Below are 20,506 nucleotides of genomic sequence, written 5' to 3' on the forward strand. Positions count from 1 at the left end.
TCATATGCTCCACCCACCCCTGATCTCAGCTACTTAAACTTTAATGTGTGCGTAAATTACCTGGGGTTTTGTTAAAATGCAGATTCTGGTTCCCAGCTCTGAGATGGGCTTAAAATTCTAAATTTCTCACAAATTCCCAGTGGAACCAGTGCTGGCCCATGGATGGCATGTGGTGTAGCGAGGCCTCAGTTCAAGCCCCGCCCCCCTTCTAGGTAAAGGAACAGCAACACAGGAAGGGGCCTGGCTGTGCCCCGGCCTGTGCCCCGTGCGCCATAGGCTTCCCTCATACCCTGCCTCCCCTTCTTCCTCCTCTCTCGCATGGTTTCAGCATTTGGACAATTGAGGAGTTCTTGGGAACGGGGGAGAGCACATTCTCTTTGAAGGTGTCATGGAAAATCCATCTCTGGGATGAAATTCAAGGCTTTTACTGCTTTATCCTGGCTCGAGGCAGGAAAGTCTGCAGGAGCCTCCGGGCCTGGAAGCCCCAGGTTTATACACCCCAGGTAGTGCCTACCCTCCACGTGCCCCGCTGCCGATGCTAAGAAATGCTCTGAGAGTACGTTTGCAAAGCCTGGGAGGCAGCGAGCCACACTTGGAGCCTGAGCCCAAGGCCGCCAGGCTGATGGTTGTGAGGACGGCAGAGTGGGACACGCGGTTGGTTCCAGAAGCAGCAGGGCGCACTGCCAAGTGCCAGAATCCTCCGTAGGAGGAGACCGTCCTGGCGACTTCCTTCTGCGCCTCTCCCCTCCCCGTTCTGACAGGGTGGCCCCTCACCCGCCGTTTTCAGGCCCTGATACTCTTGCTAAGGTCTTTTCACTGAATGAGCCACAGCTCAGTCCCTGTTCCCTTTTCTGAGTGTTAGATGTCTCAGGGAGTTCTTTAATTTCCTTCTGTTCTTCCCCAAAGGCCACTGTAGTACCACAGGCTGGGCACATTTATTTTTCACATGCCTGCGCGGTCAGCTGGGGTCCGAGAATGTTAAATGTAAGATTCCAGAAATAAACTTACACTTTGAAATCGTGCGCTGTTCTGAGTAGCATGGTGAAAGCTCACGCTGCCTGGCTCCATCGCACTCCGGATGCGATCGTTCTTTTGTCTGGCTGTGTACGATACCTCGGCGCTGCGTGCGAGCTGCCTCCGCGTCACTCCGCAGCCCTCGGGGATCACATCCTATCGCGGTACCGTGGTGCTCTGTTCAAGTGACCCTTATTTCACTCAGTGATTCTCGCACGTTTATTACAGTATACTTTAAAAGCTGTTCTCTTTTATTATTAGTTATTGTTGTTAAACTCTTGCTGTGCCTAATTCATAAATTAAACTTTATCATAGTTATGTGTGCATAGAAAAACATAGTATATACTGGGTTCAGTGCTCCCCAGTTTCCGGCATCGCAGGACCGGGGAACTGGCCCCCTGTGGATAAGGAAGGGCTTCGTATAGCCTGGTGGTTTAGACCTGGGCTTGGTCAGCAACGCCTGCTCTTGAGCCAAATCTGGCTATAGCCTGTTTTTGCAAATCAAGTGTTTCTGAGACATAGTCATGCCCACTTGTTAGGCATTTTCCATGGCTGCTCTCAGGCTGCAGTGGAGCAGTCAGGTGTTGTGACAGACACCGTATGGCTGGTGAAGCCGAAAATATTCACTTTTTTTTTTTTTTTCTTTATCCTCACCCGAGGACATTTTTCCATTTTTTGTACAGATAGAGTGGGAGGGAGGGAGAGGAAGAGAGAGAGAGAGAGAGAGAGAGAGAGAGAGAGGGAAACATCGATGTGAAAGGGACACATCGAGAGGCTGCCACCCGCACGACCAACCAGGGCCGGGGACAAACTGCAACCGAAGTACATGCCCTTAGCGGAACCGAACCCGGGTCTCTCCTGACCGCAGACGGACGCTCTAACCGCTGAGCCAAACCGGCCGGGGCCGAAAATATTCACTTTTTAAGGAGATTGGCTCCTCCCTGGTATAGAGCAAGGTCTCATACTGCTGGGGTTGAGATCTAGGCTCCGTGGCCCCCTAGCTTTGTGACCCTGGGCTTATATACTTGTGCCTTGGTTTCCATGAGGACTACATGAGCAAATCATTGTACCCAAAGCACTCGGAGTGGTGACCAGTTTGCATTAGGTGAGTGGCACCTGGTGTGAGGATGCTGATGGGTGAGGGGTGTGGACGGGGCGAGAAGGGAGTTCTGTCCTCAGCTCCAGCCCAGGTCCTGCTTCATCAGGCTGGTAGCTGACTTCACTAAGCTTGTGGGGGTGCTGAACCTTACCCTGTGAACGGTGCTGACGCTGCCGGAGTCTGGGAAATGCATGGTCACTGTTCCTCAGTTGGGTAATAGATTCAGGACACGTGACTTGGTGGACTTCTTCCTTCTCAGCCAGGACCGCACTAGGGTGAGGCCCAGGGTGGAGATTTAAGGGGACCCTGAGTTCGTGCGCATGTAGGGCACCAGAGAGGGAGCACCTCCTAACTGTGGCTCCCTGGGTGCCTCGCTGGTGCCTGGCCCTACCCACCACGTCCAGCACAGCCCGCTCTGACGCCAGCATTGGAACGGGGCAGTGTCTTCGCTTGACCACCCGATGACATAGGTGGCTTGTTTCTAGGGGCCACAGGGGGTGAAACAAGAACTCCGGGGAGAAGTGAGTCTTGCCCTGGCCGGTTTGGCTCAGCAGTAGAGCATCGACCTGCGGTCCAGAGAGACCCGGGTTCGGTTCCCACTAAGGGCACGTACCTCGCTTGCAGTTTGTCCCCGGCCCTGGTTGGTCGTGCGGTGGCAACCACTCGATGTGTCCCTTTCACGTCCATGTTTCTCTCTCTCTCTCTCTCTCCCTCCCACTCTATCTGAACAAAAAATGGAAAAATGTCCTTGGGTGAGGATAAAAAAAAAAAAGAAGTGAGTCGTCCTCGCAGCTCTGTGACAAAGGTGTCGTTGGTGCCGCCTTAGTGGGTGTGGGTTAGTTAGTAAGGGTGGGGGCAGTGGGTAGCTGTCGGGTAGGCAGCGTGCCTCCCTCCGCAGCTTCTCTGGGGCTCGGCTGCACGGAGGGGATCTGGGAGACTGGCTGCTCGCTGGCTGCCTGAGGTCCCTTCCCGTCCCGGCAGGAGCTGGCTGCGGGGGCAGAGTGGCCTGACTGAGCAGGGACAGAGAGCAGTTCTGTTTGGCCCAGTTGTTAGGGCTGTGACTCTATGTGTGGGAATGAACGTAGGAATGATCGACTGGGGCCGACTGCAGAGAGCTTTGTGTGCCAGGGGCGGGGCTTAGGGTACCGGTTTGGCTGCTGAAACAGGGAGGCCCAAGTAACAGTGGCCTGATCAGTGGCCAGTTGATGTCTCCCTGACAGCATAGTTCAGTGGGGGCAGTCGCCCTGCTCCGGGAGGTCACGGAGGAACAGGCACTAGCTCTTCTGTTGCTCCATCCTCCGAAGTCACCTCTTCACAGTATTCACCTCCACCTCCATGCTCCAGCTGGGCGAGGGACGGCTGTCCCCTTTCCTTTAGGGTCACAGCCTCAGAGATGTACACACCCCTGCATTGGCCAGAATTGATCACATGGTTCCCCAGCTGCAGGCAAGGAAGGGAGATGGACAGTGGGGGCTGGCCAGCAGCTGCCACACCAGGCCAAGGAGTGAGCTTCCCAAAGGTTGGTCCAAGGAATGCTGGGAGGAAGAGAGGCCCCACCACACACACAGTTTCCATGGCCCAAAGGTGCAAGAAATGTTGCATGCTGTGTTTATCTTAGGATATCCACAGGTGTTTGTGGCGGGTCGGGGAAGGGGACATACTCAAGGCCCAGAGAAGTCTTGAAGAAAAATCCCCAGGGTTTCCTAGATATTCAGTCATGAAGCTATTTGAGAAGTTTAACACCTGCTAAAATTCTACAGGTAAGTTATTTCAAGCCAAAAAGTTACTAAAATATTCTACTGAAGAACCCACTTTGGGCAGTAGGAACTAGTACGGACTTGAGCAGAGGTGGCTTGAGCCGTCGGGCCGGCCTGCGGGACCCCATGCAGGACGGCACGGCTGTGGCTGTGCAGACACTCCGCCGTCGGCCCCCAACGTGCTTGCCCCCCAAGGGGTCCAGGTGTTTGTTCTACTGTGTCTGAAATGGTCTGTATTTTTGTGTAGAAATCTGTGCAGATCAGAACAGAAGCTGGCCCGCGGCTCCACATCGAACCTCCTCTGGACTATTCTGAAGATTTTGAGCCATGTGAGGATGTGATTGTCAATGCAAAGGCTGCTTCTGGGGGTCCCCCACAGGTAGGAGTGGCCTCGGCTCAGTGCTGCAGGGCTCAGCTGTCAGGGCTCTTTCTGTTATTTATTCCTTCCTTCCTGGAAAAAACAAAACAGAGTCCTTTTCTATGGCATGACCCAATGACCTTGTTTCCCTACCCCTTCCATACAAATGGGATTTTACAGTAAGCAAAATTGTGGACTTGACTGCCCTTAACACCTACCTCCCACACAGCACACATGCACACACACAGACACTCACTCATTTGCTTTTGAATCAAACAGACAATCCGTGCTCAGGATCAGTCTGTGCAAATAGCCATCAGTTTCTCTTGGTCTGGGAGCCTGGCCGATAGCCAACTTCAGTCCGTACAGCCCCAGCCCCAGCCCATGTCACAGAATGTGGACATTCCCTTGAAGCAAGAGGCATGGTAGTTCCTTCTTCTCCTTTGGCCATTTGGTACCTCCTGTTACTTGAACATGTATTCCTTCCTTTGCAAGCTCCCAAGCTCCCCGAAACACGGCAGCCTGTCCCTCACAAGCTATTAAGCCCCATTAGCATTCCTGTGTGCGCGTGCTCGGAATCGACAGTGCCCTGCTCCGCCGGCACGGAATTTTCTGCTCTGTGAGTGCTTGATTGTATTTCTTTCCTTTTTCTCCCCATCTTGAGGGGCATTCCGTAAGGCTTCATAGTCAGTTTCCCCACGGAGTTATTTTCCTGGTACGTGAGAGTGAAATGGCAGCTCTGGTTTTCGGCAAAGGCAGAAGCCATAAGAGATGCGATCTGAAAAGGGAAAGAAAAAAAAAAGCACGTGGCTAAATACACTCAGCCGCCTCACACTTTGCAAGTGCAGCCCGAAATGGAGCAAAAGGCAATGCATGTCTGCGGGGGTACTTTCCATCTGACCTTCACTGTTGACACGCACCAGCCTTTCACCTTCAGTCATATCCTCAGTGAACTTCAATTTCTGGGCGGCTCTGAGTTCACAGCCGGTGTGCTGCAGATATGTTCTGTGGGCCGCCACCTTGTTGACTTGCTTTCAAAAAATGTGAATTACTAGCTGACATTTAAGAATTGGGAAATTCCATGTCCAAGTCTGAAGTTGGGGCTTCTGTTGAACAAATCGGAAGATTTGGGAACCGCATTCTTATGCCACAGCAATGACTGAGCTGAGGAGCAGCCGTCCCTTTAGACAGGTGTGCGCTCCAGCGTGCCACAGTCCTCACCACCGGTGCCGGGCACCGTTCTCACTGAGGCTAAAACACAGTCAACAAGTAGGTACCATGCCAGAGGAGTACCATGTCAGAGAAGCGGAGTGGAGCCAGGGCTGGAGAGAGCTGGGCAGGGGCGTGGCCTTGAGCTCACATGTGGCAGAGGCCTGAAAGAAGCCAGGGTGTGAGCCATTTAGAGAAGAGCATTTCAGGCGCAGGGAGCAGCAGGTGTGGAGGCCCCGAGGGGGAGGCCCGTGTGGCAGGAGCTGAGTGATGGAGGGGCGAGGAAGGCCAGGTGAGGCGGAGAAGTAGCCAAGGCTCCCACCACACAGGCTTGGAGAGCTGTGGTAAGGATGGGGGTTTCTACTGTGGGTTGGGAGGAAAGCCAACATAGGGTCTTTTCGTTTTGTTTTGTTTTTGTTTTTGTTTTTGCAGTTTAGCAACTCCAGTGAAAGGAGGGCACCTCTTCCGGAGGGCTGGCCAGAGTGCCAGCTTAGGCAGGGTGGCTCTCCTCGGCCAGGGGTTGCAGTGCATGGTGAAGTTCTACTTAAGTATCAGGAATGAAACAATGTACATCTTTTCTGTTATGAGATACCTTTTTCTGATAATGCCTGATCAATGTAAAAAATTCAAAGGATACAAAGAAAATAAGTTTTTTTCATGACCTCACTGCCCCAGAGATCATTACTGTGAATAGCTAAGTATGCAGCCATCTAGATTAAAATTGCACATATCATTATAGCCAAGAGATTGTGATCTGGAGTGCTCTGGTCCTGGCCCATTCCCAGTGAGTGATGTTTCCCAAGATTAGTTATCGCTCCTGAGAGCATGGCAGGTGATAGAAGCCTTCTGGAATGCCTTCTTTGAGTTTCTCCATTGTGTGGATCCTGGACTGAGTGAATGGGATATTTGTCACAATTATAATTTAGGGTTTTAAAGTCGTCGTTACTTGCTGATACATGTAAACAACTTAAAGACCTGTCACACCAGTGTGCCACCAGGAGGTCTGCCGTGGCCCTTGACGTGTGGACTGCCACGGCCCATGACGGCTCGACCACCAGTTGGTAACTAGGTGGATTTAGGCAGTTGTGCCATCATTGGCCAAGCATCCCCCGTGAAGCAGTGTGCCCACCTTGTCCCCAGCAGGGCTCCTGGGCAAATGCCGTCAGTGCTCACTAATTTCAATGGTGAGACTCGAAAAGATGAGGGATCATTTTTAGGTCAGGTCCATGGCTTGGGTACTTGGGTTTCCGATTACCATATAGATAACCTTTGAGTGAGTGCCCTTTTCCCCTTTTATTGTTATTCTCCCATAAATGGGATTATACCATTCATACCACTTGACAGTCCCACCTTTTTCACTCAACACTTGTGGCCATCTTTCTGCACTGGTCCTCACCAGCTCAGGGCAGTGTTTTGGGAGCTGGTAGCCCGAGTCTGAGTCCTGGTCCACTTGCTAGCTTGGGCCTGCAGTGGTGCTGGTCAAGTAGGGATGATTTGATCAGATCAGCTGTGGGAGCCAGAGCGGAGAACTGCTCAGTGAGGAGAGAGATGGGAGTCATGGAGGCCAAGAGACTGAGGGCCCAGCATGTCTTTGGGGACATAAGTTGCTTTCACCATACTCCGTTCTCTCTGCTTGTCCCTAGGACTCCAGATTTCCCACCAGCACCACGCCCTGTGACGTTAACTTCTCCCTTCAGAACGCACGTGGACATCCTGACCCTCCAAACAGTATGGACGAAGCAAGGATCCTCCTAACTATTCAAGATGTAACGGTAAGACCACCTTCCTGCATCATAACCATGAAGGGCCAGGGTCTTCTCCACAGCCAGACAGGGGGGCCGTAGGGTGGACCCCACGAGAGTCTTCACTTATTTTATTTTTCAACTTTTTTCTTTATTGATTTTAGAGAGGAAGGGAGAGGGAGAGAGAGCTAGAAACATTGATGAGAGAACGTCGATTGGCCGCCTCCTGCATGTCCCCCACTGGGGATTTGGCCCACAACCTGGGCATGTGCCCTGACCAGGAATCAAATAGGTGACCTCTTGGTGCAGGGGTTGATGCTCAACCACTGAGCCACCTGGCCAGGCAAGAGATTTTTCGTTTATACTTGGGAAAACTACAGATAACAACAGGATTTAGCTTTAACTAAAAACCTCTGGCCAACCCACCAGAAGATTTAAAACAGCACATGAGAGATTTTATTTTTATTTATTTATTTTGCTTTTGATATAAAATATAGATTTTTTTTTAAATTCTCACCTGAGGAAGTGTTCATTGATTTTTATTTTAAAACAATTTTTCCCCACTTAATTTTTAAAAAATATATATATATATATATTTTTTTTTATCCTCACCCGAGGACATTTTTCCATTTTTTGTTCAGATAGAGGGGGAGGGAGAGAGAGGAAGAGAGAGAGCGAAACATCGACGTGAAGGGACACATCGAGTGGCTGCCACCCGCACGACCAACCAGGGCCGGGGACAAACTGCAACCGAGGTACGTGCCCTTAGCGGGAACCGAACCCGGGTCTCTCTGTACTGCAGGCCAACGCTCCAACCGCTGAGCCAAACCAGCCAGGGCTTAAAATATTTTTTTAAACTTATCTTTATTATTGAATATATTACAGATGTTTAGCTTTTTTCTCCTATTGACTCCTGCCTTTCCCCACACTGTTGTCTGTGTCCATTGGTTATGCATATATACATATAAGTTCTTTGGTTCATCTCTTCCTACCCCCCAACCCCCTTCCCTCTGAGGTTTGTCAGTCTAACAACCAATTTGTACTTCTTAATCCCTTCACCTTTTTCACCCATTCCCCCAACTCCTCTCCCATCTGGCAACCAACACAATGTTCTCTGTATCTATGAGAGTGCTTCTGTTCTGTCTGTTCATTTTGTTTGTAGATTCAATTGTTGATAGATATGTATTTATTGCCATTTTGTTTGTTCATATTTTTTATCTTTTTCTTCAAGAGAACTGTTCAACATTTCATATGATAACAGTTTGGTGGTGATGAACTCCTTTAGCTTTTTCTTGACTGGGAAACTCTTTATATGATCAGTGATTTTAAATGACGGCTTTGCAGGACAGAGTAATCTTGGTTGTAGGTTCTTGCTTTTCATCACTCTGAATATTTCTTGCCACTCCCTTCTGGCCTGCAAAGTTTCTTTTGAGAAATCAGCTGACAGCCTAATGGGAACTCCCTTGTAGGTAACTAACTGCTTTTCTCTTGCTGCTTTTAAGATTCTCTCTTTGTCTTGAACCTTTTGCATTTTGATGATGATGTGTCTTGGTGTGGGCCTCTTTGGGTTCATCTTGTTTGGGACTCTCTGTGCTTCCTGGACTTGTATGTCTGTTTCTTTCACCAAGTTAGGGAAGTTTTCTGTCATTTTTTCAAATAGGTTTTCAATTTCTTGTTCTCTTTTCCTTCTGGCACCTCCATGATGCAAATGTTGGTATGCTTGAAGTTGTCCCAGAGGCTCCTTACAGTATCCGCATTTTTTTGGATTCTTTTTTCTTTTTGCTGTTCTGATTGGGTGTTTTTTGCTTTTTTATATTCCAAATTGATGGTTTGCTTCTTGGCTTTGCCTACTCTACTACTGAATCTGTGTAAATTATTCTTTATTTCAGTTAGTGCCTCCTTCATTTCTGACTGGTCTTTCTTTACGCTCTTGAGACCTTCACTAAGTTCACTGAAGTTCTCACCAAGTTCATCGAGCATCCTTATAAGCAGTATTCTGAATTCTGCATTTCTTAGATTGCTTATCTCCATTTTGTTTAGTTCTTTCCCTGGAGTTTTGTTCTGTTCTTTCATTTGGGACATGTTTCTTTGTCTCTTCATTTTGGCTGCCTCCCTGTGTTTGTTTCTATGCATTAGGTAGAGTTGCTATGTCTCTTGGGCTTCCTAGGATGGCCTATTGTAGTAGGTATCCTGTAGGGTCCAGTGGCACAGCCTCCCTGGTCTCCCAGCTGGGCTCTTGAGGTGCACCCCTCGTGTGGACCTTACACCCTTCTGTTGTAATTGAGTCTTGATTGCTTGGATGATCAGCTGTGCAGGGGCCCACCACACAGAGCAAGACTCATTTCAGCAAGGCTCTGGTACCCACTGAGTCCATTCCTTGAGTGTCACTTATGGAGGTGGTGCTTCGATGTGGTCTGAAGCTGTCCACTGGGTGTGCTGGCTCTGGGGCAAGGTCAACCACTGCCTGTGTTCTACCCAGGGCCACCAGCCATAAACTACAAAGTGGTCTGCAGATGACTGCTTCTTGTGCTGGTCTTGGAGGTGCCCAGGCAAAGCCAAGTTGTGAACCAAGGCTGGCTGCTTCTACTGCCAGGCCTAGGGCCACTTAATGAGAGGTTTGGGGCTTGCTGAGACCAGATGCTACTTGTTTGAGAGAATTTAGGAAACTCTGAAGCAGGATCCAAGACAAGCCTGTCCTATGATAAAGCAACTAGTAACAGCTTGGGTGGGCCTGAAAGTTGGGTGGTGCAGGGCCTCAGGGAATCACCAGGGTGGGTCAAACAGTATGAGCCAGATTGCTAGAATCCCAGATATGGTGGCCATCTGCCTGCCCTGTGGGGGAAGGGCTCATCAAAGGAACAAAGGCCTCTGACAGCACGTCTGTCCAGGAGAAAGCTGTCTCTTCAGCCCTCGCCCCAATGCCAAACAACTCAGTTCTTCCCCCTGTATCTCTTGTGCCTTTATATATATCTTCAAGCTGCCTCTCCAATGCTGGAGCCCAGAAGGAGCTGGTCCGTGTAAGTCCGTGAGCAGGCCCTTTAAGAGGAGCTGCCTGGGGCTTCAGCAACCTCAGCCTCCCTCAGCCTCAGTTCCTGCTGGTTTTTCCAGCCAGAAGTTATGGGGACTTCTCTTCCTGGCACTGGAACCCTGAGCTGGGCATCTGGTGTGGGACAGGGACCCCTTACTTTTCAGGGAGGACCTTTCCAGCTGAGGTGTCCTCCTGATTTTTATCCACCACACGTGTGTATGGGACCAGCCCATCCGCCCCTCCTACCAGTCTCATGTGGCTGCTTCTTTAATTTCGTAGTTGTAGGACTTCTATTCAGCTTGATTTCGGGTGGTTTTGAATGATGGTTGTTCTGTAGTTTAGTTGTAATTTTGATGTGGTTGTGGAAGGAGGCAATACCACGTTTAACTACGCTACCATCTTGACCAGAAGTCGTTGTTTATTGATTTTTAGAGAGAGGAAGAGAGGAAGGGAGAGAGAGAGAGATTAACGTGAGAGAGAAACATCATTTGGTTGCCTCCTGCACGCACCCTGACTGGGGATCAAACCCACAACCTAGGTATGTACCCTGACTGGGAATCGAATGCACAGCATTTTGATATACGGGATGATGCTTCAGCCAGCTGAATCACTGGCCTGGGCTAAAATATAGATTTTTAAATTTTTATTTTTCAGTTACAGTTGACATTCAATATTATATTAGTTTCAGGTGTACAGCATAGTGGTTAGATAATCATAAACCTTACAAAACGATCCCTTCGATATTTCCAGTACCTACCTGACACCACACATATTTATTACAATATTATTGACTACGTTCCCTATGCTGTACTTTACATCCCTGTGACTATTCTGTAACTACCAGTTTGTACTTAATCCCTTCACCTTTTTCTCTCAGTCCTTCAACACCCCCTCACCTCTGGCAGCCATCAAAATGTTCTCTGTATCTATGAGTCTGTTTCAATTTTGTTTATTCATTTATTTTGTTCTTTAGATTCCACATATGAGTGAAATTATATGGTATTTGCCTTTCTCTGACTTATTTCACTTAGCATAATACCTTCAAGGTCCATTCATACTGTTGCAAACAATAAGATTTTATTATTTTATATGGTTGAGTAATACTCTTATTATATATATGTACCACAGATTTTTCCCCTTGTCTTATTTTTTCTTTTATTAATTAATTTTTGTTACAGATGTAACTTCTCCCCCACACACACACCCTCCTCCTGATCCCGCCCCCTCATCCAGGCTTTATTGTCCATACCCATTGGTTATGCATACATACAAATATGTTCTTTGGTTTATCTCATCTCTCATCCCCGATCCTTCTTCTGAGGTTTCTCAGTCTGAACTGTACTCCTTTCTATGTCTCTGGGTCTATTTTGTTCATCAGCTTATTTTTTTCATTATATTCCACAAATTAGTGAGATCATGTGGTATTTGTCTTTCTCTGAGGGGCTTATTTCGCTTAGCATAATACTCTCCAGATCCCTCCATGTCATCTCAAAGGATAAGAGATCTTTCTTTCTTACAGCTGCATAGTGTTCCATTGTGTATATGAACCACAGTTTTTTTATCCACTCATATATTGATGGACACTTGGGCTGCTTCCAGATCCTAGTAATTGTAAATAGTGTTGCTATGTACCACAGGTTTTTTTATCCACTCATCTATTAATGGGCACTTGGGTTGCTTCCATATCTTGGCTATTATAAATAATGTTGCAATGAACGTAGGCTTGCATATATTCTTTTGAATTAGTGTCTTGGGTTTCTTTGGATACATACCCCGAAGTGGAATTGCTGAGTTATAAGGCAGTTCCATTTTTAATTTTTTGAGGAATCTCTAAACTGTTTTCCACAGTGGCTGCACCAGTCTGCATTCCCACCAACAGTGCACAAGGGTTCCCTTTTCTCTGCATTCTTGCCAGCACTTGTTGTTTGTTGATTCATTGATGGCAGCCATTCTGACAGGAGTGAGGTAATATCTCATTGTGGTTTTAATTTGCATCTCTCTGATAATTAGTGATGTTGAGCATCTTTTCATATGTCTATTTGCCATCTGTATGTACTTTCTGGAGAAGTGTCTATTCAGGTCCTCTGTCCATTTTTTAAAAATTGGATTGTTTGGCTCCGGCCAGTTTGGCTCAGCAGTTAGAGCGTCGGGCCCTCAGACTGAAGTGTCTCGGATTTGATTTCCAGTCAAGGGCACGTACCTGGGTTGCAGATTCGATCCTTGACCCCAGTCGGGATCATGTGGGAAGAACCAATTGATATATCTCTCTCACATTGATGTTTCTCTCTGTCTCCCTCCCTCCTTCCCTTCCATTCTATCTAAAAAAGTCAATGGTAAAATATCCTTGGGTAAGGATTAACAAAAAATAAATAAATAAATTAGATTATTTTTATATGTGTGTTCAGTAATATGAGTTCTTTATAAATTTTGGATATTAACCATTTATCAGATGTATTATTGGTGAATATCTCCTTCTGTTCAGTAGGTTGTCTTTGTTTTGTTGATGGTTGTCTTAGCTGGACAAACCCTTTTAGCTTGATGTAGTTCCATTTGTTTATTTTTTCTTTTGTTTCCCTTGCCCATGGAGATATATCAGAAAAAAATATTGCTAAGAGAAACAATGATCTCATTAAAAAAATAGTAAGGGCTCACATTAAATGAGCACGTACTAAGTGCTGAGCGCTGTGTTGAGTGAGTAACATCCATCGCTATGAGTTAAGTGCTAGGTGTTTTCATTCCATTTTATAGTTTGAGGAAACTGAGGAGTAGAGAAATGATGTCACTCACCTCAGAGAAGCCCAGGCTGGAAACCCAGACCCAGGACTCCTGTTCCTTGGGATTAACAAGCCGGGAATGGCATTGACCTGTTTTTGCTTCTGAAAGTGCCCAGCTCTCCACAGGGGCACAGTCTGTGGTGAATATTATTGATGTTCTGCCCGGGGGCAAGGTGTTCAGAGGTGGCCATCCCTCAGTTATGCCTACCTGTTTAAACAATGTTCAAGAAGACCCCCTCTGCCAAGTCTCCCCTATGACCTCCTCGCTGGGAATGTTGATGGAAATGTTTTTCAAAAATGAAATTCAGTGAGGAAACAGCCAGGAAAACCCAAATTGAAGGGCAATCTACAAAACAGCTGGCCTGGAGTCTGCAACTGTCAGTGGTGTGAGACACAGAGGAAGGCTGTCCAGACTAAACAGGATGAGGAGATGCCGCGGTCACGCTACGTGGGGTCCTGAGGCGGAGAATTGCTACGCATTTAAGGATAGTTTTGAGAAACTCAGAAAAATAGAAAGTTAACTATATTATATTAGATAGTAATATTGTACTGATGTTGAATTTCCTGAATTTGGTAAGTATAATGTGGTTATAGAAGGGAAGGTTCTGGTTCTTGGGAGACACATGCTGGAGTGTGCAGGCATGAGAAGGCATGATGGCCACACAAATGCATAAATGGGCCCAAATAATGACTATTTGGAGAAGAGAGACAGAAAAATGGGGCAAAATGCTAACAGTTGGTGAATGTAGGTGAAGGGTTATTCTTTGTGGCTTTTAAATTTTTTCAAAATAAAAAAAAATTTTTTGTAAAGCTTTGTAGAGCTAAGCGTCAGCAAAGGAAGAAACGGAGGAGAGTACAGAAGGAGACCTAACTTAGACAAGCCGAGTAGACTGTGTCCGTGCCAGCTTCCTGTTGTGCTGCAGTCATGATTGTTGCTGTTTTATTTTGTGCCCTAGTAACGCAGATGTTACCATGGGGGAAACGGGATGCTGGGTACATGGGATCTTTCTTACAAATGGTACGTGAAATTGACAGTTAGCTCAAAATGAAAAATAAATAAATAAAATAGGCACAGATGCCCAGGTCTTACCACCCAGAGGTCCTGATTCTCATCCTGGGTTTGGGCTCAGGCATTGTATCTTATTTTAAGCACCCTGCATGCCAGGCATTTGTAACACTATCTGAGAACTGCAGTTACAAGGAAAAGGTAGGGCCGTGAATCTCAAAATTTGATATGCACAAGAATCACTAAGGGTATTTATTTAAAATGCATTATTTTAGGTCTAACTTTTAAGCTACCAGAATTTGTGCATAGGAGGTAGCATACTTTTTAACAAAGAACTCCTGGTGATTCTGAACCACGGGCCTGAAGAGTGAAGTCTACTTTAAATGGAAGGAAAGTTTTGGAGATAATTTGGACTTTGTGGCTTGGATTTGGAGACTATAAAAGAAAGAGATTTAAAAATTCAAACTTAAAATCTCATCTGTACCATACAAATCAAGGTAACTAGAAAGTAAAAACCAAAACCAAAATAAAACAACAAAAATCCAAAGAGGTTCACAAAAGCCAGAAAGGGACAGCAGGGGCTTCTGCCCTTGTCTTCAAAATCATATCCTGCACTTCTGGAAACTTAGGTGGGAGATGTCACTTAAAAAATAGTACAAGAAAGATAAAAAAGTGTAATAGCTTTAGACAGCACCTCCTGTATTACAGATTAGTGTCTATGTAGATCTTGACTATTAGTGTCAAGAAAAGACTAAATTATATCCAACATACTCTTTTAAGAAGGCAAGGAAGTCTTAATATCTTTTAAAATATTTTCATAGAAAACTATTTTATTTATGTTTTTGACTATTTAAAGAGGTGAATTTTAGGTAAACAGAAAATTAATTTTTGTGTTGTTATATTAAGACATTATTAAATCCAGGAAATGAGTATGAACCCTTCATATTTGGCTTTATTTTTCACTTTGGTTACATTAAAAATATATTTCAACTTGAGAAAAAACAGTCCTGAAAAATTGGGGGCATGTAGGAAAGGATTCTTGTTAGTTATGACTTGAAAAAATTATGCACAAATTCAAGATAAGGGTAGATACACTGGGATGAATGGAAGAGAGTGTGGCCGAAAGGAGAGGGCCCAGACACGTGACTGCAAGGACCAACTTCAGCTCATGTATCCTTGGCTGGCCTGGTGGTGTGCTGTGGTCATGATTGTCGCTGTTTTATTTTGAATCAAAAACACTTATTCTAAGCATGCTCCCTCCCATTTGCCCCGGCCCCCACCTCTCTGTTGGTAACTCTGAGACTCATTGCTGTTTTATACTATATTACATCTTGAAGATGTTGGAGCTCAGGACTCCTGTTTTAGGGAGTAAAAAGAACAGGTGACTGAGACTCAGCAAGCCTGGAGCAGATAGTTTGGGCTTTTCCGTAAACTGAGGCCGAGGCTCAGTCATGTCCTTGGAGGCCCTATTTCTTCCCCCTTTGACAAGAAGGGGTAGATGAGGTATTTTCTGTGCTTGTCAGCTCTGAAATTGTAAATCCTAGGTTGAGTTTATAGGAAACCCCTATTTCTGGTGACAAAATCCATAGGGGTAGAAGATACATAATAGTTTATGCAGGCCCCCCACCCCCATCTGCAGACTCCTTCTGTAGACTGTTTGCAAGTTACTGGTTTAGGGCTTGAAGTACCCTTTCTCTGTCCTAGATCTAAGCTTCATATTGGCTGAGATGTGTGCTGTGTCTTTGCCTGCCATGTCTCTGGTCCTTAGAAAAGTACCTGGCATAGAGTTAGTTTGCAAATAAGTCTTTTTTGAGCCAGTGAGTTGAATAATTGATTGAGTGAATCAATGAGTGAGGTATGGTGTCGATGTAGATTCAGCACCCTGGGCAGCCCATACAAGCTGAGTTCAGTCATCGCATCACTAAGTTATAATTATGGTGACAGTATTTTCCAAACTGTGAATCAGGAAACATAATCTGACAAATAATTTCTTTTTTGCTGCTTAGGGTAGAAGAATCTGTTTGAGAGATGGAGTTTGGATCCTGAAATACTGGGATTACTGGCACATGGTACCAATTAAAATGAATATTTACAGTGACATGAGCAAGGCAGGCGGGATAACAAGCACAGCTTTTGGCATAGAGCGATGGGGACTTTGAGAAGAGTCTTGACACAGCTTGGCTGACTCTCATTGTGGGGATGTGGGCACAGTGGTACGAAGCTTTCTAGCTTTAAGAGAAGTTAGGTATCTGGGTGTTTGTGTTCAATTTATCCTTTTTTTTTTATAAGTTAGTAACTAATTCACAATTTTCTATGGACCAAAGCTAGAAAATGGCCAGATTTGGCTTTCAGACAGACCATCAGCTTGAAACTTCTGGTTCAGACAATGATAGCTTAGTTAGTGCCTGATGAGAGGAGGAAGAGGTCTTTTTCCTTCCCAGTGGTGCTTTCATTAGCGCCCCTGTACCCAGAACCGTCGGGGCGTGGTGCCCTGAATGCACCCAGAGATGCCTGGTCGGACAGCTCAGACTAAAGGACAGCCTGGCTGATGGCATTAGGAGGGCTCTGGGCAGGTGTCAGACAGCACAAGGCGAGCTGAGCAGGAATAATTCAATGATGCGCATGAATGATTCATGTGGAGTGATGCTGAACAGGCACAAAATGCCCATGAAAGGCAGGTCCAGAGGGAGAGAAGTGGTGATCCTTTCACCCAATAGAGTATTTCAGTAAGTGAAGATATCGGGTGGTATCTGACTTACTACAGCGTCTTTTTCAAGCCTAATAAAAATAAAGAATGACCTGTGAATCAATATTGGAATAAATAATATCTTCTATTTCTTGTATTTATAGCCTACATAGACTTTCTTACATATTTTTACATTATTTTTCATCATTTTATGTAACATCTAATACACAAGTGCTTTCACATTAGAAAAGATTCAAACAATTCGGAAGTAAACTCAGTAGACTATGAAAAGCTCTCTCTGCCTACCCAGCCAAACTGAATTGTGCCTAGCTTTTGGATTTATTGAGCCTTTATACTTTGTTTATTTTGTCATTCACTCATTCATTTATTATTTTCTTTTTTAAAAAATTTATCTTTATTGTTGACTGTATTACAGATGTTGTTCATTTTTCCCCTTTTGACCCCCTCCTCCCCACTCCTGCCCCCTTCCTGCCTTTCCCCACACTGTTGTCTGTGTCCATTGGTTATGCATATATACACGTAAGTTCTTTGGTTTATCTCTTCTCACCCCCATCCCCCCTTCCCTTTGCAGTTTGTCAGTCTAACAACCAATTTGTACTTCTTAATCCCTTCACCTTTTTCACCCCTTCCTCCAACCCCCTCCCATCTGGCAACCAACACAATGTCCTCTGTATCTGTGAGAGTGCTTCTGTTCTGTCTGTTCATTTTGTTTGTAGATTCAATTGTTGATAGATATGTATTTATTGCCATTTTGTTTGTTCATATTTTTTATCTTTTTCTTCAAGAAGACCCTTTAACATTTCATATAATAACGGTTTGGTGGTGATGAACTCCTTTAACTTTTTCTTGTTTGGGAAACTCTTTATGTAGCTATCGATTCTAAATGACAGCTTTGCAGGATGGAGTAATCTTGGTTGTAGGTTCTCGCTTTTCATCACTCTGAATATTTCTTGCCACTCCCTTCAGGCCTGCAAAGTTTCTTTTGAGAAATCAGCTGACAGTCTTATGGGAACTCCCTTGTAGGTAACTAACTGCTTTTCTTTTGCTGCTTTTAAGATTCTCTCTTTGTCTTGAACCTTTTGCATTTTGATGATGATGTGTCTTGGTGTGGGCCTCTTGGGGTTCATTTTGTTTGGGACTCTGTGCTTCTTGGACTTGTATGTCTGTTTCTTTCACCAAGTTAGGGAAGTTTTCTGCCATTATTGTTTCAAATAGGTTTTCCAGAGGCTCCTTACACTATCCTCATTTTTTTGGATTCTTTTTTCTTTTTGCCATTCTGATTGGGTGTTTTTTGCTTCCTTATATTCCAAATTGATGGTTTGCTTCTTGGCTTTACCTATTCTACTATTGAATCTGTGAAAATTATTCTTTATTTCAGTTAGTGCCTCCTTCATTTCTGACTGTGCATCCTTCATTTCTGATTGCTCATTTTTTATGCTCTTGAGGCCCTCACTAAGTTCATTGAGGTTCTCACTAAGTTCATTGAGCATCCTTATAAGCAGTATTTTGAACTCAGCATCTGTTAGGTTGCTTATCTCCATTTCGCCTAGTTCTTTTCCTGGAGTTTTGTTCTGTTCTTTCATTTGGAACCTGTTTCTTTGTCTCCTCATTTTGGCTGCCTCTCTGTGTTTGTTTCTATGTATTACTTAATGAGAGGTATGGGGCTAGCCAAAATCCAGATGCCGCTTGTTTGAAAGAATTTAGGGAAACCTGAAGCAGGATCCAAGACAGGCCAATGCTATGGTAAAGCAACTGGCAACAGCTTGGGTGGGCCTGAAAATTGGGTGGTGCAGGGCCTCAGGGAATCACCAGGGCGGGGCAAACAGTGTGAGCCAGGTTGTTGTAGTCTCAGATATGGCACCTGTCTTGCTGCCCCAGGGAAGGGCTCACCAAAGGAAAAAAGACCTCTGATATCACGTCTGTCCTAGAGAAAGCCACCTCTCCAGCCCTTGCTCCAATGCCAAACAACTCAGTTCTTCCCCATATGTCTCTGGTGCCTTTCAAGCTGCCTCCCCCACGCTGGGGCCTGGAGGGTGCGAGTACGAGTAAGTTCGTGCGCGGGCCCTTTAAGAGGAGCTGCCTGGGGCTCCTGCAGACTCAGCCTCCCTGAACCTCAGTTCCTGCTGGTTTTCACAGCCAGAAGTTATGGGGACTTCTCTTCCTGGCCCTGGAACCCTGGGTTGGGCACCTGTTGTGGGACAGAGACCCCTCAGTCCTCAGGGAGGACCTTCCCAGCCAAGGTGTCCTAATTTTTTTCCATCACACACGGGTGTGGGACCAGCCCATCGTGCCTCTGCCCCTCCTACCAGTCTCATGTGGCTGCTTCTTTAATTTCGTAGTTGTAGGTCTTTCATTCAGCTTGATTTTAGGTGGTTTTGAATGATGGTGGTTCTGTAGTTTAGTTGTAACTCTGATGTGGTTGTGGACGGAGGCAGTAGTACCACATTTACCTACGCCGCCATCTTGACCGGAAGTCATGTCATTTACTATTTTCTGTTTCAGTTCATTTCTGCATTTATCTGGATTCCTTCTGTAAACTTCTTGGTTTAATTTGTTGCTTTGGTTTTACCCCACCCCCAGCACACATCCTGGCTTCTTAAGTTAAATGTGTAATTAATTTATATTCAGTCTTGTTTTTCTAATATATCGATGTTAAGACTATAAAATTTCCTCTGAGTATTGTTTTGTCCATATCCCGCAAATTTTGCTATGTATGTAATGTTTTCATTGTCATTTATTTTTAATTAGTTTTTGATTTTAGGGTTTTTTCTCCTCTATTTATTTTTTTGGGTCTATTTTTGTATTTTTTGCTATCCTTTTATGTTAATTTCTTATTTTACTACATTATGATCACAGAATGGCTTGTTTGGTTTCTGATTTTTGGACATTTCTGAGGTTATTTTAGTACCAGATCATTTTTATTAATGCTCCATGGTATTTTAAAAGAATAATAATTCTCTTCTTGATATAAGTTCTTAATCTGTCAATTAAATCAAGCTACTCATTGAATTATTTAACTTGCTGAGTCTTAAAGTATTATCCCAGACTACCTATATCAGAATCACCTGGGCTGCTTATTAAACATGTGAAATTTCTGCCCTGGCTGGTTTGGCTCAGCAGTTGGAGCGTCAGTCTGCGGACCAGAGAGTCCTGGGTTTGGTTCCCGCTAGGGGCATGTACCACAAAAAAATTTGAATTCTCACACTCCTCTCAAAGACACAGAGCTGGATCGGGAGGGGGATGGAGCGCTCAGATTCTGTGTTTCTCATAAGACTTCCAGAAAGTTCTTCGCTTGTTATTAAACCACTGTAATAGATCCTAATTAATTTTTGTCTTTTTAATCCAGTTGATTTCTGTGAACTTGTCAATTTTTCCTTATATTGCTTTATTTTTGCTTTATATATTTAAAGTCTCTGTCATTGTGTGTATATAGAGTCAAGATGTTTTTTAATAGAGGGTGCCTTTTATCCATGTGAGTATATCAGTGTCATTATCTTTGTCCCATTTAAAGCAGGAGATGGGCCTTTTGGATCTGAAGGCTTGTGTTTTTAGCACTGGAAAATTTTATTGTTGTTATTGCTTTTCATTGTGTCTGTTCTGTCCTCTGGAGCATCTGGTGGACAGATGTTGGCCCAGATCTATCTTTTCAAGTCTCTTCATTTTTCTTTCAAACTTTCTTTTTGTCTTTTGTACTGTGTTCTTATCAATTTGGTTTGATTTTCCAGCACACTTAGTCACTTTTTATCTCTTTCTGCTATTTAGTTGATCTTTTAAAGAATGTTAACAAAATTAAAACTTTTAGCATCTCTAGT

The 20,506-nt window shown here is 45.0% G+C and overlaps 1 protein-coding gene across 1 annotated transcript in view; it reads left to right on the forward strand.

Moving 5' to 3' along the window:
• LOC118641794 (katanin interacting protein) overlaps positions 1 to 20,506 on the forward strand; it is a 203,788-nt gene that overhangs the window by 78,769 nt on the left and 104,513 nt on the right. Inside the window, exons 6-7 of the mRNA XM_036279354.1 lie at positions 4,118 to 4,249; positions 7,081 to 7,209. Of these exons, the coding sequence (XP_036135247.1) occupies positions 4,118 to 4,249; positions 7,081 to 7,209 (261 nt within the window). The remainder of the gene's footprint in view (positions 1 to 4,117; positions 4,250 to 7,080; positions 7,210 to 20,506) is intronic.

This window comes from Molossus molossus, unplaced genomic scaffold (assembly GCF_014108415.1).
Source record: "Molossus molossus isolate mMolMol1 unplaced genomic scaffold, mMolMol1.p scaffold_m16_p_3, whole genome shotgun sequence".
Classification (NCBI taxonomy): Eukaryota; Metazoa; Chordata; class Mammalia; order Chiroptera; family Molossidae; genus Molossus; species Molossus molossus.